This window comes from Symphalangus syndactylus, chromosome 3, assembly GCF_028878055.3.
Source record: "Symphalangus syndactylus isolate Jambi chromosome 3, NHGRI_mSymSyn1-v2.1_pri, whole genome shotgun sequence".
NCBI classification, from domain to species: domain Eukaryota; kingdom Metazoa; phylum Chordata; class Mammalia; order Primates; family Hylobatidae; genus Symphalangus; species Symphalangus syndactylus.
In genome coordinates this window covers 101,523,662-101,547,345 of record NC_072425.2, presented here as the reverse complement: position 1 = coordinate 101,547,345, position 23,684 = coordinate 101,523,662, and the positions used below count along the sequence as shown (strand labels likewise).

The 23,684-nt window shown below is 38.5% G+C and overlaps 1 protein-coding gene across 1 annotated transcript in view; it reads left to right on the top strand.

Moving 5' to 3' along the window:
- Positions 1-489: 489 nt before the first annotated feature.
- Positions 490-23,684, top strand: part of NXPH1 (neurexophilin 1) — a 382,907-nt gene continuing 359,712 nt past the window's right edge. The window contains exons 1-2 of the mRNA XM_063637085.1: positions 490-523; positions 21,430-21,585. Coding sequence (XP_063493155.1) covers positions 491-523; positions 21,430-21,585 — 189 coding nt within the window. The 5' untranslated portion in view covers position 490. The remainder of the gene's footprint in view (positions 524-21,429; positions 21,586-23,684) is intronic.

The following is a 23,684-nucleotide window of genomic DNA, read 5'->3' as shown; positions in this document are numbered from 1 at the left end:
TCCGAATATTAGGAACAGTATCACAGGGTGGGTGTGCACCTCCTACTCTATTATGGGGGATAATATCTATCTATTATGGGGAGTAATATCATCCTCTCCCTTTCAGAATATTAATTTCAGAGGGTGGGTGAACACAGCCGGCGATACTGGAATTATCATCAGCCTCTCCCCCTCGGGATACTAGGAACAATATCACAGAAGAGGTGTACACTCCCTGCGATATTGGGAGTAATATCATACACTTCTTCCGTGAATATTAGGAGCAATATCACCGGGTGGCTGTAGATTCATTGCTATGTTGGCAGTCATGTCATACTGTACCCGCTGGATATTAGGATCGGTGTCACAGGGTGAGTGTACACTTACTGCGATATGAAAACTAATACCACGTTCTCCATCCCTGAATATTAGGAACAATATCACAGGTAGGTGTACACCCCCTGGGGTATTAGGATTAATAATATTATGAATTATTAAACATCATTCTGTCATGGTTATGAGGCCTCCCCAGCCATGTGGAACTGTAAGTCCAGTTAAACCTCTTTCTTTTGTAATTGCCCAGTCTCAGGTATGTCTTTATCAGCAGATGAAAATGGACTAATACAATCGTTTAATTCATATTTCTTATTTTGGGGGTTTTTTTGAGTTTCTTTGATCTGTGGGTTTCTAATTTTCATCAATTTAGAAAAATTTTGGTCACTATACCTTCAAACATTTAAAAATTTCCTCCCTTTCTTTTCTCTTGTTTAGCAACTCCAAATACATAAATATTAATCCACTTGAAGTTGGCCTACTGATGCTGTTAATTTTTGTAAATTCTTTTTCTTTTTGTAATTAATTTTTTATTACTTCAATTGCTACTTCTTCAAGTTTACTAATCTTTTCTTCTTCATTATCTAATGTGCCATTATTGTCATCCAAGGTACTTTTCATTTCAGCCATTGTAGTTTTCATATCTTAAAGTTTGATTACCCCAGATTACTGGCTTCAGTCTTCCTCTTTTTTCATATTTCTTTTCTCTAACATTTCGAACTTACAAAATACAGTAATAATAATTATCTTTTTGTTCATGTCTGTTAGTTCTAACGTTGGTCTTAGTTCTGGGTTGATTTCAGCTGATTGAATTACCCCTTCATTAGGGATTGTATATTCTGACTCCTTTGCATACCTGGCAAATTTTGATTAGATGCCAAATGTGAATTATATCTTGTTGAGTGCTGGATATTTATATGCTCCTGTAAATATTTTTGTGCTTTGTTCTGAGATGCAGTTAAGTTACTTGAAGATAGTTTTGAATCTTTTAGGTATTGCTTTTTTAAATTTGTTGGGTGTAACCAGAGCATTATTTGGTCTAGGGATAATTATTTACCATTTCTAAGGCAATATATCCTACTGAGTACTCAACTCAAGGTCCCATGAATAATATGGTTCTCCAGTTTGGCTGGTGATAACAGGCACAAATCATTGTCCTTCGTGACCAATGGGTACTGTGTCTTCTCATTCCTTGGCCTCGGGTAGTTTCCTAACACAAATCTGCTGAATAGTTGATGGAAATGCTTTGAATATCTCCAGCCTTCTGTTTTTGTGCCTGTCTCTCCTTTCTGGAACTCTGTCCTAAAAACTCAAGTTGCCTTGTTTTTCTGGATTTTGAGCTTCATCTCTTCCACTTAGAAAGTGAGGTCCTCCTGCTGTCTCCCTCTTTGGACAGTGACCTCGAAGTTCTCAAGCCAGGAAGCTGAGGCAGTCATAAGTAAGGCTCACCTTATTTATTTCCTGTCTCTTGGGGATCACTATCCTTTGTTGACTGATGTCCAGTGTCTTGAAAACCATTGTTTCATATGTTTTGCTTATTTTTTTCCTTTTTTTTTTTTTTGTTATTCCATCTTCGCTTGAAGCAGAAATCTCCTCTTTTAGCACGTTAAACATGCTGTTTCATAGTCTTCTGGTCTTCAATGTTTCTGACATGAAGTCAGAGACATTCCTATTATTGTTCCCCTGTGTATAATTATTTTTACTCCTTTGGGAAACATAAAATGTTTCTTTGTTTTCAGAGTTTAACTGTTTTACTGTCACATGCCTAAGTATAGTCTTCTTTGCATTTGTATTGTTTTGAGTTTGCTGCTCAGTTTCTTTGTTCTGTGGTTTTTCACCATATTTAGGGAATTTTCAACCATTATCTTTTCAAATATTTTTATGTCCTAACCTCTCACTCTCCTGTCTTTGTGATAATATATATATATATATAATCTTCTATTTTCCCACAAGACACTGAGATGCTGTTCATTTTTTAAAAATAGTTTTTATCTTTGTTTTTCAGTTTGGGTGATTTCTATTGCTCTAACTTCAAGCTCACTGATCCCTTTATTGTCCAATGTGCTCTTAAGCCCATCCAATGAGCTTTTTGTTTCATATATTTTATTTTTCAGGTTTTGAATCTTCACTTGGTTCTTTTTTATAGTTTTCATGTCTCTACTGATATTCTCTCTCTATTCACCCACTGTATATATCATTAAAGAAAATATTTAAACATGTTTATAATGGCTTTTTTGAGTTATTCTCTGGTAATTCCAACTCTTGCATCAACCTGGGCTACTGCTTCCATTGACTATTTTTTCCTTTCCATTGTACCTCATATTTTCTTGCTTATTTGTCTGTACAGTACATTTTTGTGTATACTTAACGTTGTGGATGTTACATGATTTATATATTATGATGTTTTCTTGAAAGAATTTTGAGGTTTTTTTTTTTTTCTGGCTGACAGTTAATTCATGATGAATCACTTAGACCTGGACAGTGGTGGTTTTTGACCACAGATTATTTTGCTTCCCTCAGCCCAGGAAACATTTGATCATGTAGAGAGACATTTCTGGTTGTTACCACTTGAGGATAATGATGACATATAGAAGTCAGAGGCCAGGAATGTTACTAAACATCTTACAATCCACAGGATAGCACCAGTTATCTAATCCAATATTTCGATAGTGTTGAGGTTGAGAAACCTGAGGTTTTAAATTTTGTTATAGAAGGTCTACTTCAGTTTTTCCCCAGTCGTAGGTCATGTCCTTTCCTCTAGGGAATGTTTCTTTATTTCTAAGGTTTGGCCTTTCTGGGGCCTTAACTAGATGCCCAGGTTACTAGGTGAAGTCTCTTCTCTCCACAATGACAGGCTGGGACTCTGAAGTCTCCCAGCTTTACAACCTCTTGTGTCTTCATTTAGGAGAGACTTTCCAGCAGCTGTGTTTTTGTTGGCCTCCATGAGTATTACCTAGCCCATATGAAGCCCAGAGCTTGGTCCTGTGCAGCATGTCTGTGCAGAGCTTTGGGACACCCCACTTTTTGCATCTCCCATGTATCAAGTTCCTTTCTCTGTAAATTCCAGCCTTCTCACCAGCCCTAAACTGCAAGCTCTGTCTCCTCTGCCTAATGAGACTGCTACTTCCTGTATTTCAGTTCAGAAAGTGCCTTAGACAGAAATTTGAGGTAAAAATGAAGTTCACCTCACGTGTTTCTCTTCTGTCAAGGGTTACAGCATTGTGCAGTTTGTTGCCCAACGTCTAACAACAATTGATTCGCATATTTTGTCCAGCTTTATAGTTTACAATAGGAGTACGATTTCTATACCAGTCATTCTGTCATGGCCAGAAGTAGATATCCCAGAAATCCCAACCCTAAATCGTAGATTTCTCTGTCATTCTTTGATAGTAATGAGTTTTTCATGTAAACAGAAGTAATTATTTCGTGATAGATGAAGATAAAATTGCAGTTTCCTTCTCTAGGGAACACTAGAAAGGAGTATTTCTGCTACAGCTACCTTCTCATATCATCCTCCAATTCCATTTCTATGCTGGCTATCACCACCGTACAAATGGTGTCTTCTCTACTAAAGATAATAATAGCTATCTTCTCTCAGATGTTTTCTATTGCTGACACTGTTCCAAAAATTTACATACATTCTGCTTTGTGTAATGTACACAGAAGCTCTACTTTCACTGTTTTACTTATAGGGAAACTGAGGCTCCAAGAGGGTAACTTGCCCACCTTCTCAGGGCTGATTATACGGCAGAGCTGAGACATAGATTTAAGTCTGTGTGACTCTAAAACGTCAAATGTGTATCATTTAGGGTAGGCTAATTGCTGTCACAAACTACTCTCAACTCTCAGTGACTGAATATAAAGTGTTCTTGTTCTCATCAATTCTGGTGTGAGTGGATGGTGCATCGGCCTCCAACAGTCCTTCCTTCTAGTGGCTCCACTTTTCCTGGGGGACTTGGAGTTCTCTGTTGTTTCACTTTATTAGAAGACAAAAGAAGAGAGTGTGGAGGATCAAGCTGGAAGTTCTTAAGGCTGGTAAGTGGAGAACATCACCTTTGATCAGATTCAGCTGTAGAGAAGTCAGTTATCAAGCCCCACCTAACCACAGGGATGCTGAGAAATGTGGTCTATCTGTGTACCAGGAAGAAAAGGGACAGGTTTTAGTGAAAAAACTAGTCAGTCTCTACAATAACACATTAAACCAAATTCTACCCTAAGTTGCTCTTTGGGAAGTGTTTATACGTTTTGCTCTAAATGGAATTTTTCTAGTCTTGGGCTCTGGATTGGTACCACAAATAGTCCCTCTAAGCTAGTGAAAGTTAACAGAAATCATACTCGTAGAAGATTTGGATATTTAGTTCATGTATGTATCACATTGTCCCTCATAGGGCCAATAATAATTATTATAATCTCCAATTTTAAGCAATACATTTTTGTTCTTAAATTTTTGACATCCTAATCTACAGGTAGTATCTACATTACTTTAACTAAAGCATTACACTTACTTTCCCACCATTCCCTCCTATGCTGCCCCTCAGATCTGAACCACCATGGAGTCAACACCTTGTTTTCTGGTTTTTAACTTGTGCCTGTGTCAGGTTCTCAGTATGATGACTTCCAGTGAAAACTCTGAGTCTATAAACACAAAATAAGTGTCATTTTATGCTCTGGAAACAATGCTAGTGATAAATGAATAGTCAAAAACAAAACAAAACAAAACAAAATATCAATATGAGGAAGACATATCCAATAAAGGCTGGCTTAGGTTCCTTTGGGAAGTAGTGGTGACACCTGGGGGATTAAGAGTTAAGTTAGAAAGAGGCAAAGCTGTGAAGCACTTTAGCCAGATTGCTTTGCTCAGCCCACCTGAGTCTTTTGATTTCAGTACATCTTTCCCATCTATTTGGTTGGAATGTTTGAACAAATTCCCTGAATTTCATTACAAATGCACCTGCCCTAAACCAGGACCTCTTTTTCTTTCCCTGTGATGACACTTTCAAATTTTCTCTGTTTTTAATATCTTTCTTCCTAGTTCATCCTACACAGGGTGATAATTATCTTCTAAAAGTGCAGTACATGTCATGTCTTATTCTTGCTCAGAAGTTTTCAATGGAACTTCCCCGTTTCCAAATCATGGCTCTACCCCATAACTTTAACTTTGTCTCTGTTTTCTTCCCTCATATGCCCTCTGATCCAGTCAAACTGGTGTCCTTTGTGTTTTCAGAACTTGCTGCATGCTTTCCTATATCCATGCTTTTATTAATAGAGTTCCCAATACCTGGATATTTTCTTATTGCCATATCTACTCCTCAAATCCTACCCAGATTTCAGGGCCCAAGTAAAAATTGATCTGTTCTGTGAAGTTTGCACCATTTTTCTGGTAAAATAAATCTTTCTCTTGTTTGTGTATGTGTAACACTTTATGCCAATCACTGTCTGCTTTGTGTCCTGTATTCCCTACTAGATCATAAGCTCTTCGGGAATAAGTGTCTTGAGAACCTTCCTATCCATCCCACACTGCCCAACACTATACCTTGTTCAGTGCAGAAGCTTAGAAATGCTTATTGGTAAAAATTAACAGCAGGGTCTGACATCAGCTGTATCAAGACTTTTTTTGAATTAAGATGGAAACTAACAAGAGACTATCCTCAAAATGACTTGACAGTATACTTGAGATAAACTACCTTATGCACAACCTAAAAGTACATTTAAATAGTTTCTTTAAAAAATAAAAAACACAGAATGAATGATTTAGAGCAAGCAGTAAAAAACTAATTTCTTCAAATAGTTAATTTTTAATAGATTCATAGTGCTCTTTGGTAGTCTGTAGTTTCTTAAAGATAATATTATATGCAGTAATAAGACAGAAAGAAAGATGAGAATTATCCCTGTAAAATGAGTTCTGATTTCTGGTTTCCAAAAGGTACCTTAAATGGTAGGTATTTTGTGTGGCTGGGATAGTGCCATTGCAAGTGTCTTCCTTAGCCATGTCGTGGATACAATTTTGCATCTAGATTGGCTTTGTCCAGGAGAAGCACAACTTTTGTCAGAGATCACAACTGCTGGTACAGCAGAAAGGGTTTCGTATGAGAGAGATCTTTCAGACAGAGAGTGTGTATCTTCATCAAAATTCTAAAGGCATTGGAACTGTCATTCAAAGAGTTAACATCTGTGAAGAATAAAAAATGCAATGGAGAGGTTTCAGGCAAAGCATGGGGAGACTGATAAAATTATCAGTGAATTAAATTCAGGCAGATGGCTTTGGAAAGGAATGAAGTATACAAACCTTATGCAGAGTATAATGACTCTCACTTTGACAGGGGCTTTGTCAACAGGGTAAGCCCTTTTTATTTTTTAATCTGCATTTTAAAGCAGTTGGAGTAAAATTCTTCTCCTTTTCCAAAGGTGTTGTTTAGTACTTACAGCAACAAAAACAACAATGAGCTTATATATAAAGCAGACTTGACAGACACAGACTCTCCTATGCCCAGTATAGGGACACAGGTTGGTAGAAGGCACATGGCAGGCATCATGCATGCCATTTCTTGTTGTTCTCAGATTGGCTGCCCATATCAATAGGTCCTTGGCAATTAAAATATTTCTACAGAAGAGAGGCCAATCATTAGCTCTGCTTGTAACAGCAGGATAACAAAGGAAGCTTTTAGTTGTCACACGAAAACAAAAATCAAAACAAAAATGAGGAAAAACTGCCCCCAAGCTCCATAAAACAAAAAGTGCCTACAAAACAGACAAACCTCTCCAAACTTAGAGAATGAAAAGACAAAAGTCAACCGATCTCTGCTGTTTAAATTTTCAATGTTTATCATTGTTGTTGATTGTGTTAAATAAAAAATAGAGCTCCTAGAAAGACTAACGAATAATATCCTTCTACATTTAGACAAAAATAATGAGAAAATATATTATTTCTCTCTCCAGGTTTCTTTCCCCTTACTGTTTCTATTTTATCTTCTTATTTAGCTCGAGGGACCGCCTCTTTCAGGTGACAGGACCTGGCATATTCATGCTTGAATGCTGATGGTCAGGCTGCTTCTTAGCAATGGACGTTGCTTTTGTTCCAGACCAGATGTTCTGTTTCTCCCTGTTAACAGTTTGCATTGTGGTACCTTATTATACTCTCTGGAACTGGTGCCAGGGTAGCCTCCGAATCAGCCAAGAGCAGCACTGAATAAATGAGACAGCTGGCAGCCTCCCTGGGGAGGGAACGTTTTTACCTTTTTGATTCACGCAGTCTCCGCTAGTTCAGATCCAGGATGCCATGAATGATTTTTCTTAGCGACAGGTGAGAACAAAAAAGCTTTGTAAACCTAATTCAATAGAAGCTGGAGACTCAGTGTGCTGTTGATTAAAAGGAGAAGACAATGAAGAGGAAGTGTACACATGGTCTAGTTGCATTTTCTCCATAATCGACTTCTGTGCTTCTATCTATGTTGGAGTTGTCAGGTTTGCCAGTAGGAAAAGCTTGAAATCAAGAGTATAGTGTTTATTGACCTAGGATTGGAATTTTAATCATGTCTGTGAGATTGCCTGTTACCTACAAAAGCAAAAAGATTACTCTTTTATCTTTTTTTTTAGCTATAAAATTCCCTGATCTATTGCTAACTTTGCTAAAAATTCAAGGGTGCTTTAATGGGCTTGTTCATATCATCCAGGGTTTAATGTTTGGGATGTGTTTATTTATCAGGGCTATGGATTCAGGTCAAAATCATCCATGTTTACACTCAAGCAAAGTATTACGACTCAGTTTGGATCCTCACCCTAGGTGATGCACATTTCAGCACACTTTTTGAGTCAGCAAGATCATTAGTGCTCGTCTTTCACTGCTCTATGAAAGCAGGGCAGTTTCTGAGCCATTTTAATCAGAGAGCCATTAGGAGATGAGGTGGTACAATACCTGAGAGCTCCAGCCCTGGTGTGGCTGAGAGGCACAAATGTGACAGTAACAGAAGTTAGAGATCCTGCAGTACATCACCCCATCAATCATGGCAGACATATTGGCAACATGATGGATGATACCCAGCCACTGACCTTGGTGGGTTAGCCTTTGTCACATAAGTAACAGAATAAGTCAAAGCAGTGGGTCTACCCACCGTCAAATAGGAGAGATAAGCTGTGACAGCGGCAGAGGGAAAAGGAACATTAGTGGCAAATGTTGGCCATATTTCTGAGCCAGGAAGAGCAGCTCTCTGATTGTTCAACCATTAAATGGGATGGCATATTTCAGGAAGGGGGAAAATCAATATCATCAATGCATCCTTGTAGCAATATGAGCTTTTCTCTCTTAACTAAGGTATAACTTAGAGGGTAGTAGACCTTAGTACAAATATTAGAGATCTGTAGACACTCTCATAGGGTGAGAACTATTATAACATAGGGTTCTTTACATTAAACCTGAGAAAAATTAGCCTAATCAGAGAGCAAATCTCATATGAACTGAAGTTTCAATTCCATGTACAACACATGATCTCATATACATAAAGTTCAACATTCTGTTGATAACAGATGGCTTGGCTTGGGAATAGAAATAATTTAATTGGGGAATCCTGGTGGACTTTTCTTTCAAGCAATCTCCCAAAGCTTCACAGTTACAAATGACCTATCCCAAGTCCCTTTTCTGGAATTCAAATGTTACCTGATTGGTCATAGAAAGCAAAGAGAGATTCTCAATAAGATATCTCAATAATGTGCAGGTGGACATGTGGAGGGCTCAATGGCTACAGAGGATAAAGGAAACAGAGAAAAGATTATGATCAACTTGCTTTTCATAGGAAAGTGGGGTTAGAGTGGACTAAAGCAAGATCAACTCATTTTTTCTCCAGACGGTAAGGAATCGTGCCACATGGTAAGGAATTTTGTCAGCTTCATGAAAGAAAAGAGTAGCCCTAACCATGCCCCTGAGCCAGTGAAATTTCTGAAAATCCTGTCTTATTTTTTGAAATCAATATTTTTAACCCCCTGCCCAAACAAGAGACCCAGATATTATATTCTTGCCTCCCCTTCCAAGTCAACATATTCAAGTTGGCATCCTGAGGCACCCAGTCAGGTTGAGCCAATCAGGTGGTGCATTCATATTGAGGGGTCAGACCCTGCATATTTCTAATCCTGCCAATTCAAGTTGATATGTATTTTTTTGAAATATCTTTTGTATGCTTACCTTAGGGCCAGCCATCAGTAAAGTGTTGTTTTCAGGCAAACAAAAAAGACACCATTTATCACAGCCAAACTTACAAACTTTTGAACTTCAAGGGGCATGCACAAGCTGAAAAATGCATATTGAGTCAGGAAGGATTTAGAAAATAAAGGAGCAATATTGTGTGCATCCTAGCTTTCTTAAGGAAAGGAAATCTATAGGTATCTCAAAATCAACCTTCCCTGTTTTGAGATTGATGAGGAAAATGAGCATATCCTCTTAGGCATGACCTGATGGTATAAGACATTTGTCTGATCCAGAAAGACATTTCTTATGTTCTCTAGTTCTTGTGTTGGAAGTAGAGGCTGAAAACCCAAAGCATCTAGATGGGCTGTGTTTGGCTGTGTGGGCTACTGTCCAGAGAGAGCAGATAAAGCCAAGGTGCAAGCCCTGATTGTATTCTGGATTCATTCCTCTCCTTCCTGGATGAAAGCCTAAGATGCTGCTACACTAAAAAACTGAATTACTTCCCTTGTTAATCTTTCCCATTCTTCTTGACTGCAGCATTTATAAAACATTGCTCTTTGGGTCTAGGTATCATTTTGGGATCACATCATGATAACTCTATGTGCGTGTGCTGGGAGGGCAAAGTTGCAAAGCAATTACTCAGCAATGCTGAAGAAGGAAGCAATTACTGGAACACATTTTAGCCCTGCTTGTCAGAGTGACTTTCACTGGGACACAAGGGAAGCATTAACTTGGGCAGTATCCCTTTCAGAGGCTTAATTTAGTTTTTTCTTCCCTTTAATTGTGTGATTCCAGTATTTTAGCTACAATCTCTAGGCTGTAGGAACCTTTAAACACTTCTTTTTATAAAAGAAATGCACGGGCTTTTGAAGAATAAACAGGGGGCTGCATAATTTATAGGAAAATGGCACGATGGACTTTTCCTTCACAAAGAACATTGGGGTTACATTGGAACAAGCCAAATACCTTTTTAATGAATAGTCAGTAATCAGCAGCAGCTACAGTAAGTGCTTGAAATTTTTCTTTTATGTGCTATGAGTCCACAAATTAAGCATCTGATTCTGATTGCAGTCATGAATGCATTGGCCTATTGCTACCCGCCCCTCTTGCTCAGATCTCCCGCGGCAGCTCATGCTCAGCAGAGAGCCTTATGAAAAGCAGAGGGCAAGACTCTTTTAATATGTTCAATTTCCATCCACTTTAAATACTATAATGGAGAGGAATGTTGACAATACATTTCACTTTCCTTTTTGGATCTAGATCACAATTTGGGTTTGAAGAGAGCAGTATTGTGTTCCAGAATGTAAAAAAAAAGTGTTTATACCAAAAGCCATATTTTAATGTGAATTTTAAAGCGAATTGTCAAGGTGTCTTTTAAAAAATAAAAAAAATTCTTTTAGCAGAGCTTTATCTCAATTGTAGGCTTCTAACTTGCTCATTCCTCCAAGATTTTGCACATACTATTTTCATCACTTGGAATGTATCCTCTTTTTTATTTCCCATTTCTCAATATTTCTAATACTAACGACAATCCAAATAAAATATTTCAGGCAATTATTATTTTCTCATCTCATCTATAGCCAGATCCTGTTCACTCTCCTACACAATGGTTCCTTAGCCTCTGTGAAGTTAATGTGAGCATACAGTTTATTAATTTTTAACTAAGATGACTTCTAAAAGTTCAAGAGCATTTAAAAATGTCTAGACATATTTTTTATTTGAAACAATGTTTTATGTAGTAGTTATAGCTTTAGGCCAAGTCACGAAATTTATTTAACCCAAAGTATGGGTTAAGTACAAATATTTAACATTTAAAAATAACATTAGACAATAATCTTGCAATATGGAAAATACAATAAAATATTAATATTAGAGCTTTATATATGCTAAGCACTGTCTTGAGTACTTTACAAGTACTAATTCATTTACTTTTTGCAACATTCCTGTAAGGTAAGTACCACTATTTTAGGGAGGAGAAAACTGAGGCCCAAGAAGGTTTAAGTAACTTCTCAAGTTTACATAGCTAGTAAGTGATAGACCTGTAATTTGAGCCCAAGGAGTTTAACTCCAAATATCATGATTTTAATTAAAATATTAATGGTATTGAATTTTCTAAAATTTTGGCAATTGAGGGATAAAGGAAAGAAAGTGTAGAAGATGGCTTTAGTAAATATATTCAGAAGATAACTTTGGGACACTGTTAAGTGTTTTAGAAGTTGACAAAAATGCTTCTATTGAGGTTTAGACAGTTGCTGCATTCTTAGGAAGTTCTTTTTTTTTTTCTTAAAAGAAGTAGAGAGAAAGGGTATAAAGAAAAAGGGAAAGTCAGTGAAGTTTTTTTATGAGTTTGGGAAGAATTTAAAACTGAGGGAAAGGGGAAAAGAAAGAATTTATAAGAAAAAATATTTTAAAAATTAAACGAGTATTGAAAGAGAAAATATATGGAATTGCTACATATGCTTAAAGCTTCCTTATAACTGACTCAAGAAGGAAGAAAAAGACTATAAATGTGGGGTCTGATAGTTTCCTGAAAGGCCTACCAGGCAGCAGTGTTGTCTGAGACAGTCTTGTGGCTAAAGCTGCTTAGCCAGAGCATAGGGTTTTTAGGGGAAGGGAAGTCTGAAACATGTACAGGATGTTTATTATTTAATGGTCATAACTTGGAGAATAACTTACTAGTGGCTATCACTTGTTATTCTAAAACTTTTTGACTTTCTTTTTTTTTTGAGACAGAGTCTCGCTCTGTCGCCTAGGCTGGAGTGCAGTGGTGCGATCTCAGCTCACTGCAAGCTCCGCCTCCCGGGTTCACACCATTCTCTTGCCTCAGCCTCCCAAGTAGCTGGAACTACAGGCGCCTGCCACCATGCCCAGCTAATTTTTTTTTTTTTTTTGTATTTTTAGTAGAGACAGGGTTTCACCGTGTTAACCAGGATGGTCTCGATCTCCTGACCTCGTGATCTGCCCCCCCTTGGCTTCCCAAAGTGCTGGGATTACAGGTGTGAGCCACTGCGCCCGGCCACTTTTTTACTTTCTTTATGTTCTTCCTTTAACTCAGAAAATTATAGTATTTAGGGACAGGGAATATTATATCTTTTTCACAGATCCTGCCATTAAGTTTCTCATATTTGGAAAAATGACAGAGGTCATTCCTACAAGACACAAAAGCTAAACTGCCATGGAACCACCTTCCTGACCAAGGTAGTTCCCTGTCCATGTAAGTTTCGTACTGTATCTCAAGTGTCCCTGAACGCTGTATCCTTTACATTAATAATGTTGAATAAATGTTATCTTGCATCCTGAATCTTGAGTTGTATGTAAGTGCAGTGATTTTGTAGTTTAAGCCTGAAAATTTTCTGTTGTGTCATTCCGTCAGCCAAGGACAGTAGCTTCAGCCGCTTACTTTTGTATTTTGCTCTTACTTGCCTGAGGAGAGAGCAACGTTGAATAGAGGAACCCCAGGAGAAGATTTGGAGGGAATGTAAGCACTGCTGTAGAGAAGTGAAGTGTTTAGCTTTGCATTAGGTAAGCAGAATTTCAGCAAGTCAAGATCAGCAAATTTGCGCGATGTTCTGGTAAGCCACTTCCCTTCTGCAACCCACTCATTAATTTTCGGAAGCCTGACAGAATGGCTAAAAGGATGATCAATTTCAAGTGTCACTCCTGGCTTGTTTTTAGCCTTATGTAAAAGGAGTTCCTGACAAGTAACCCTGTTAGTGGCCTCAAAATGTCTCCTATTATTAAATATTGGGAATAAGCTAAAATAATGAAACTAGCTTTTTTCTGTCACTAGAATGGTTGGCTTAGAAGATGATGAGATTAATGTCTATTACTGACTTTTAGGTGGGCTCGAGCACCCAAAGCAGCAAAACCTTGAGAGAAATGAACACATTTCAGGAGAACTTCTTTTCCTTAATAGATTTGTATGGAACACATGGGACATCCCTCCTTATGTTCCAAGTGATTGCATAAAGTTGTTACCTAGTAGGTAATATCCCGACTCTTTCTTCCTCCTATTCAATATCTGTTTTTCTGCTTTACCCAGGATATCTGCTTTAATCCTGGGTAAACAACTGGTACCCCTGGGGTTCTGATAGACTTGTGGCTGGCACTGTAGGGGTCCCTCTATCAGAGCGACAATCTTTCCCTTCTCATTTATGCCTCTCCTATCTCCTTCTCATTCGCTCAGTTTTCCCTTCTTTCCTGAATGTTGCCCCTTTCCCTTCCTCCTTTTGATAATAACTTCTACCCTTACATTTTTAGGCCAAATCACAGGCAATGTTTGGCCATTTTAATATCTATTGGCACTGAAGCATTTGTTGATGGTGATCTTAATTGCCTCTATATCCTAATATTTGGTGAACTGATTTTATTCCCCGAGTGCTTGATGAGAAAAGGGGAGAAAGTTATTGCAGAACCTGGCTGTAGAGTCTCTATTGCAAAGAACTGGAAAGTTTTAAGAAAGATATGACCTTAAGGTGAGATAAGCACTGCAAAAGTGGTGGCAAATGTGAACCCTTGCCCACAAGAGCCAGGTAGTTAGAGTAAGTAAACAGCACAGGCCTAGGAAGGACAGGGAAGAACAGGACAGCATCTAGCCCATTCAAAAGGGGCAGCTGCTACTCAGCTCCACTGCTTCTGCTCTTCAAGAACATATATGAGATCTATGAATTTGCTTGGTTTAACAGTAATTTAAAAAAATTGTCCTGGTAATGAAAGGACGGAAGAAAAAATAAAACAAATAGAGCAGGAAAGAAAAGAAAGTTAAAGAAAAGAAAAGTTATCTGGAGGCCTGGCGTACCGTAGGGAGCTTATTTGTGACTTCTGCCATAAACACTATATAGTTCTGGAGATAGAGTGTTACACCTGAGAACCTTTATGTTACCACGGTGTTCTGACAGAAGTTTGAGCACAAACACTTTTCTAGATGAATGTTCATTCACTCAATTAAAACTCTGTAACTCAGAATGTGAAGTTCTGAAGTAAGACTGGAAACAAAAACCTGACTAATTAAACAGCCTCCTCTAGTGCTGCAATACAAAGAGCCGTTAATTTATAAAGCTAATTGGATTGGAATCCAGCTAAACTTAAACCTGAGTTACATTCTAATTGCTCTTTTGCTTTAGAAAATTTCAAAGACTACTGGATGATATTTTTATGGTGACGCTTTTTAACAAGCCATGCAGGTCTTCGACAGAAGCCTTTATTAAGGTAGTGGCATTTGAAAGAATTAAATATAACAGGCCAACTTCATGGAATTGGCTCAGAGCACATTAGAAGAAAAGTAATTTGTAAGGGCCTTTAAAAACACAGCTTACATTCCATTTACACTAATATCTAACAGGCTCGTTATGTGTTTAAAATTTTCTTTTTCTGGAATGTTGTCTGAAATATATATGTAACAAACTGAGTTGTTTTGAATTCTTTGAACCACTGAAGAATCATCTCCTTTGTCTTAATAGAGTTGTCAGGCTGTTTATAATCATCTTGGCTTTGATATCCGTCAAGAATCCACACACAGAGAGAAGGCTGGGTGACCTGTTTGACATGGTACTTCCTGGTAGATACAAAGTGACTGACTTAACCAAGCAGAAGAGCATGATAGACAATGTGACATGGAGTAGAAGACACATGCTCATCTGGTCTGAACCCCGACTGATTTTTGGGTGTTAAAGGATGGTGTACACTTCTATTCAGAACTATTTCTCAGATATTTGCCCTCGAGAAGGGCCTCAGATCTCAGGTGCTCTTTCTTTCATAATCTAAGTTGGAATAACCTCAAACGGACCCATGAGTCATTTCAGTTTTTCTTATCAGTGAGTTTCCTGTAGCTTTTATTCAGTGTCTTGAAAATGTGCAGTCTACTGAGCTTTCTTGGACATACTGAGTGCACCCATGTTCCTCAATTCTTCACAGCCCTGTTCTGAAGCACTGGCTGTAGTTTACTTTTTAATCCCAAGGATTATCACAATCATGGCACTCAGTAAGATTAAATAACACCCAGGGGCAGTGATGAGTCCTTAAACAGGACTCCTAAAACCTGCATGTGTCAGGGTGTGTGCACTGGGCACCCATTGGATTGTCATTGCTAACTTGGAGAATACCGCACCCTGCTTCTCTGCAGCAGCTCCTCAGGGGCCAGTCTTCACCTTCACAGGCTCATGGCTGCTGCTGGCCATGAACAGATGTTTCTCAGGGTGAACAACTTTTACCTTCTTGTGCTCTGTCAGTCATGCATTCCTGCCCAGTGACCTTTTCTTCATGTCTCTTTACTAGGTGCCCATTTGTGGATGCAAACAGTGTCTCATTATTGGTTTCCTTGCTGTGTCCCTTGCCAGCCTTGTGTCAGGCTACAGCCTGTTAGCAACTTGTCACCCACAGTTTGAAACCAACACTATGGCTTATTGTTTTCTACACACATCTCCCCTCTGTCTGGCATTGGATGGAACCTCAGTGCCACAATCTGGTGCCATTGTGCAGCACAAAGGGAGATAGGGTTAGGAGATGATATGCACTTAGTCGCCTGTCAAAGATAATGTCTCTATGGGACAATTTCCAACTAGGCTTTGTTATTTGGCTTCTAGTTCTTCCCTAGCCCCCTCCCTTGTGTCCTCTCCTCCCATTGCTTATCACTCATCCACATGGTCACAAGTGAGAACTGTGAAAAATATGAGACAAGATTTTACCTGGAACAACTTTAGGACTTGAAAGTTGAAGGCCTAGGGCAATACCAGTGGAATGAATCGGAAGAAAATAATAATTGTAATTAAATTGCCACCAATACACTTCTGTGGGGAAGATGACAAAGGAACAATGGGGATGGAAGAAACATTCATAGGGATCCTTCAAGATTTTACCTGAGAGAAACAAATCTATTTTATTTCAGATATTAGCTTATTGCCTCTGAAGCTGAATGGTCTTGCAGGATTACTCTTTCTCTTTTTCCGTCTCTCACTTGTATTTCTTTACCAGCTCTAGAAACCTACTTCTTACTTAAAGGCACTGAGTCCAGTAAAGCTGCATTTCTCTGGCAGTAAAGAAGTTGTGTGCAACCCTAATATGTGGGTGATGTGTTTTATTCATTCCTGGACTTGTCTTTCTGTGAGCAACAAGTTTGAACATACATAAACACTAGTTCATAACAATCTCTTTGTCATATCTTTGCTTCCATACGTAATATCTTGTGTAAATAAAGTCTGTAATTAATTTTACAACCCTGGCACCCTTTTGCAATTCTTTTCTTCATCACCATTATGTACAAAGTTAGCATGATATTAAAAATTTTCTATCAATTTATGTTCCTTAACTTGCTAATCTATTTCCAATCTGTGGCACTTTAAAGATCTTTCCTTTGAAATCATTCTTTTCCTCAAATGGGAAAACTTTATAATTAGGTGGAGTGGTTTTACATCAGTAAAATAAAAAAGAATGTCTCAATATTTAACCCCTTATGCTCTATCTTTAGATGGTAATTTGCAAGGTGTCTGAGAATGCATGGCTTCAGAATTTATGTTTGGACTGCTTTTTTTCAATAACTGTGGTAATAATTCATGTGCAAACACAAATTACAAACTTCTGCAATATTTCCAATTTATTCATATTTTTATCCTTGCCTGGAAGCAACTGCTTTATTTTTGGACTGCTTTATCTGTTCTTTAGAAGCTATATGAGAATTTAACGTTTCCTCTTCCAGAGGACAATGAAAGCCTGACAGATGAAAATCTAAAAAGGTCTTTTTGTATTTCCCATTTTCCAATCACACAGTGTATTTCACCCTATTTCAGTTTTATGATTTGCACAGAAAGTAAAGGCATTATTTCACCCACATTTCTTCAGTCAAGTAAGGATACCAACAGGTATGTGCTTTACACAGTGAAAGAATGCTCATCCCTGGTTGTGAAGAACTTTTTAAAATTTTCTGGTAGTAGGATTTTTATGTTTTAGTCTGGAAGCACAAATATTCCTCTGGGTTCTTCGTTTTTTTGTGTGTGGGAAACCAAAGAGAGTCTCCAGGCATCAATACCTGTGTCTTTCCTTTGCTTTGTTACATAGACATTTCTTGTTACAGATTGTGCAGTTGGCATCATCTTTACAAGCACAGTGGATCTTTCCACTTAGTTACAGGATGTGTTTCCAAAAACAAATGGAATCTTTTCCACAGAGAGCAGAGAGATCCTTTTTTCTCAGCCAGAAAAGATCTAGTTAGCTTATGATATAAGAAGAATTCCCCCATTTTATGGCATACCTTTCTCACTGTGCATCTTTTTAAATGCCACTCCCATGCTTGGGAGTCATCAGAAAGTGGTAGGATGATCAAACAGCCCTCTACTGTCTTCGGAACACCCTGGAGCCAGAGCTTTAGAAAACATGAGTAAGAACTCCTCACATTTCTGTCGATTTAATAGTTTAGCATCAGAAGCAGACCTTGAGATGAGCATTCATGTGTGAGTGATTTGCTAGAGAAACACTCTTTGGACAAATAGAAAAGAGTGAGGGAACTGAGGGTGTGATTCCAAGCTAAGTCTCAGGATTCTAACCCCGCAGGGAAGCACGTAAGAGAGGCAGCTGGGTTTGCTTGGTCCCGCCCCCAATCAGTCATTGGCTGAGCACCACGTAAGGGCGGAGCCAGCAGGTTCAGCGCCTTGAGGGCTGCTTCCAAAGCAGAGTAACAAGTGTCATTTGTTGGAGGTTAAGGCACACTGAAGCCACAAACAGCAAAGAGGACCTGAGAGCAACTTGGCGGAACACTGTATCCACTACATCACATAACTCCTGTGAAAACTGGTTTGGGCTTCATAGTATCACCGTAATGTTTCTTCCAACGGTAATGTTTTTCTGCTAGTTAAGCCTTCTAGGGATCCGGCTCCACTAACAGGAAGCTTGAATGCTAAACTGGAGTGATATTCTGGAGCTCACTCCAATTTACTTGCAAGAGCTGATTGTGCACATCCTGACTCCCATTTGAGCGATGCATTGGTAGCTTGCAATCAACTATGGCAGGGATATTTACATATGGAAATCTTCAATCAGGGCTTTTTCTGGGGGGGAGGGGTATGTGGAAGAAGGAGCCAGTTGTTAAAAAATTACCATCGTACCACTTTGATGCTAAGCTGAAATATTAATAGAGACAAAGATATTGTTAAAAGTGAATGTTTATTCTATTAAATGCATTAAACAATGTATACCCACAAATAATGTGTGTGAAACATTTTGTAAATCATGACATCATACACCAATGTATTTCTTGAAACAATAGCCTGTTACAACATAAAACACACACAACATACAAAATTTCTCCCCAACTCCACCAAACTGGCAATATATGGTAAAAAAAATTGTGTGAAAAGGGGATTCTTTAGTTGTTTTGATATACTGTTGCTGATATTAAGCAAAAGCCATCCCAGAATAAAGTTCAGCTTTCATTTTCTTCTTTTATTTCCTTTCCCAAGATGCCTTATAATTGCGTTATGACTCATGTCTTATACTTTGCTTCTGTCTTGGGCAGATATAAAATCATTTGTTGGGAGGAGTTACCACGTAAATGTGGAATATTCTCCAGTCTGGCAGATATTATGAAGGAAACAGGCTAGTCTAATAAAAGGAAGTCACAACAACAACAAAAAATCAAGAATTTCTCAGTCTGCCCGAGCATTTTCAAGGAGCACGGTGGTCTTCAAACTTAAAAAAAATCATCAATAAATCTCTTTTTAAAATGCAATATCATAAAGCCCTGTTTGAGGGTTGGGGGGGTCACCTCAACTCCTTTATCAGCCCCTCACCTGCTGGGACTAGCCAGGCTGGGGACCTGGAGTGGGGGAACTGCCCTGAAAGGATTGATTCATATTCCTCCTCTACTCCAGGAAGGCAATGAGTCTTTCATTTGATCACTATGGTTTTGAAAAGCAAAGTGTAGTAGACAGAATAATGCACTATTCCCCCCAAGATATCCACATTCTAATTCCTGAAACCTATGGATATGTTACCCTACATGGCAAAAGGGACTTTGCAGATATGATTAAGTAAAAGCTCTTGAGATGGGGAGTTATCCTAGATTGCCTAGATCGGCCCACTGTAATCACAAGCGTCCTTTGAAGAGGGAGGCTGTAGAGTTAGAGTCAGATAAGAAAATGTAGTGATGGAAAGAGAGGTCTGAGTCATGTGAGGAAGAGCCATGAACTCAGTAATGCAGGCAGCCTCTAGAAGCTGGAAAAAGCAAAGAAACTAGTTCTCCCCTAAAGCCTCCAGAAGAAGCACAACCCTGCTGACATCCCATTTAGACTTCTGACCTTCAGAACTGTAACATAGTAAATGTGTATGGTTTTAAGAATTGAGTTCATGGTAGGAAACGAATACAGCAAATTTCTAGGCTCTGGTCTCTCATTTGAAGGTACCTTTTATACTTCCTTTTTCATAGACCTGTTTGGTGATTTCTGTCAGCTGGGCAGGGAGAGTAATAAATGCAGCTCCTGAGAAGAAAGCTACGTGTGACTTTTAATGAGCTCAAAGAACTCTTCTGTACTGGTTCATTTATCCTAACATGTTTTTTTTTTTTTTTTTTTTTTTTTATGAAAAGGGATTTTAGTCTAGCTTAGCACACAGAAACATTAACAGTGTCTAATATATGGAGTCTTTGCAGGTTTATTATCTTCCTGCTAACCTGATTTTTACAAGATAAGCATTTTCTATTATAAATGAATTAGGTATTCATTATAGAAAATTAGAAATAAATAGACATAGAAAGAAAAAGAAAAACCATCTATTTTCCCATTATCAGAGGAAACCACTCAACAGTTTGATATATTTCCTTCCAATGTTTTCTATGCAGTTTCTATATTTATTGTACTCATTTAAGTGCATAACATTTTGTATCTTGCTATTTTTACTTACTATTATATAAATACTTCTTTATGATTGTGAATTTATTGTAACTGTAATTTTTGCTGTTCTTCAATTTGGAAACTGTACATATGAGGGTTCTTGCATGCAAATGTAAGAAATCAACTCTGGCTAATTTAAGTAGAACATGTGATAAAAGGACATTCAGGTGGCTTATGGAATGGTGAAAAGACATGGGAATTAGGGAGACAAGGGTAGCCATGATCACTTTGCATAGTATGCTTGGAATCCTGGTCGTGGACCTCTCATTTCGGACTGTGCCATCCTTTATTATTGCCTCCAATACACTGAGAAGCCCCATGAGTATTATGCCTTTTTTTTTGTGATAGGAGGCTTGTTGCACAGCCACTTGCCCTTCCTCTTGGAAAGAATATGCTGATATTAGATCCCATAAGATTTCTTGAGTTGACACTTTCCTATATTTTTATGGGATTTATCTTCCACTTTGTCATATATAGATATATTTCCATGGTTTCTAGGATAATTTATCTGGATCTTGATTTCCACATCATATCATCATGATGCCATCCATACAGAGAGCCACCACAATCAACGGTGGGAGGATATAATGACTTTTTTTGGATTAATTTTGGCACAGAGCTAGAGATTTTGTATGATTCTGAGGCAAGATAGTAAAGGTGCACTATGCTGTCTTCCAGATTGTAGCAAACTGCTTCTGGTCCTTTCTGCTTTTGAAAATATATATAGAGAAAAACATGTTTTCTTAGATTAAAAGTTATATACGAGCTGCTAAGGTCTACACGTATTTGCTTCAAGAAGAATAGCACAGCTAAAACTGTATTTTCAAGTAAAGCAACCAACTGAGGAAGCTAACGTGTAACCACTAATTCTCTAAGACCCACATGTCTTATGCACAGACTAAACTGAATGCTTAAATGGAATTGTCTATTCATTTGTTTCACAAATAGACATTGAATGCCTAAGTGCCAGGTTCTATTTTAGACCTGAAACACGTAAATGAACAAAACAAAGGTTCTTGCCATCATATAGTTTATATTCTAAAGAATCTTGCCCTTTGCAATTTTCAGGTTTGGAGGAAGACACCAGTCCTTGAGATTTACCATTTTGGTAGAGAGAGAGACCACCAGGAGCTTCCAGCTGCCCTGTCTTGCTGTAATGGCCTTCACTCCAGGCACTTGTCCTCAGTGTGGGTGGTATCACCTGAAAGGACATTTTGGAAATTCGTGAGTACATTTCTCATTACTGCAATGATTATCTGTGCTACTAGATTTTGTGGATAAGGGCCAGGGATGTCATATACGAGACAGACCTATGCAAGAGAGAATCATCCCACTACTGCACAAATTGCAGTAACACTCCAGATATTCTATAGACTAAGACCTAACTCCATCTTTCATGGAATGCTAATTGTGCTTTCATAGTTTCAATATTCTTCAAATTTTCCTGCAGTGGAACTCCCATGCAAATTGGGGTTTGGTCTTACTTTGTTTGGAATGGTTAAAGAGTTTCACACCACTTTGCAAAATCACATCTTTGAAGGTAATGGCACTTGGGTTGCCAGCACGACACACATGCATTGGTCTACACTGACAGCTGTAACATTCATAGGGTACTATGTACCCTGTACCCAGGCTGGAGTATAGTGAATGGAACAAGCATCTGAGTAATTCATTATGACTTCTAATGCAATCATGCCTAAGTATTTCTTTCTATTTCTTATGCTTTTTTCTTCATATTACATTTAAGCCATTCTATTGCCTTTTAAAAACTTAGGTTTGTATGTTATTATCTATGAATTTTATTTCAGGAAAGTAAAGCAGGCTGTATAAAATGTCTGAAGGAGGCTGGGCACAGTGGCTCACACCTGTAATCCCAGCACTTTGGGAGGTTGAAGTGGGCAGATCGTGAGGTCAGGAATTTGAGAACCAGCCTGGCCAATGTAGTGAAACCCCGTCTCTACTAGAAGTACAAAAATTAGCCGGGCATGGTGGTGTACACCTGTAATCCCAGCTACTTGGGAGGCTGAGGCAGGAGAATCACTCAAACCCGGGAGGCAGAGGTTGCAGTGAGCCGAGACCATGCCTGGGCCACAGCGGGAGACTCCATCTAAAAAATATATATATATCTGAAATCCTGGGTCTGACTGGCTTAAGATTTACCACTTTATTGGCCCCTAAATTAAGGAGCCAGGGAGGGAATTCTGTCAGCTGATGAACCAGCAATGGCATATCCAAGAAAAGGGGAAATAATCTCTAATTGTGAGATTCCACCCAGACTACAATGAAGTGCTCTTGGTTCAGAATTGATCAATATTTATCAGCAGACTTGCATATGACCCTCTCTCACAGGGAAAACACCAGTGGTGCTTAGGGTGACCAAGATTTAAAGTTAGCTTCAGCAAGTGACTGAGAGTCCCCAGTGTCACAGATTCTCTTTAAAGTTTAGGGAGAAGATTCACAGTAAATTCTTGTGTGTTGCAAAGCCCTCCTCAAGGACGTGCAGATTCTTCCTCAGCTAAGGAGCTCTGTATCTGTGAGATATGTGATTATTAGGTCTCTATTCACCAGCCTGGAGACTTAGTTACAGAATCAAGATGTGCTTTGGTAGTCTACTCATTTCTTTTGGTGCTATGGACCTCATGGACAATTATCCTCTACCAAAAAGCCCACTTAAGTCAATCACTGCAATTTTCACCCTGGCCCTTCTTTTTGTTGTGGTAGCTATTACCATTTTCTGTTGGGCATTTCATCAGGGCTCCTGAGCCTCTGCCATCTCAGGATCCTGCCGTCCCCAAGGAAATAAAAGAGCTCATTTCACTGCAGTGTCTCCTACCAGTGTCCTGGCATTAGGAAAGAACCACTTAAGTGCTTTTCAGAGATGCTAGCAGTCTTCTCGCCAGTGTATTTCTCAATGCCATGGTGAACAAAGTGTCATGTGCCCTTGAAGGACAAGTTAGAGGATGGGTGAAGATGAATATGACTAATCCATTTTGGTATTCCTATATTATTAGTTCTTTATCTATCTTCTTATTTATTATACCAAGATTAAAATTTTATTAAAAATTATTTTATAGAGATAGGTTTTGCTTTGGAAGGCTCTAGCTATCTTCCTACCTCAGTCTCTGGTGATAGGAAGGCTCTAGCTGTCTTCCTACCTCAGTGTCTGGTGAATTTTTAAATTTTTTGTAGAGATGGGGTCTTGCTATGTTGCCCACGCTGATCTTGAACTCATGGGCTCAAGCAATCCTCCTGCCTCAGCATCCAAAAGCGCTGGGATTATAGGTGTGAGCCACTGCACCCAACCAAGGCTGTTTTTCTTTTTC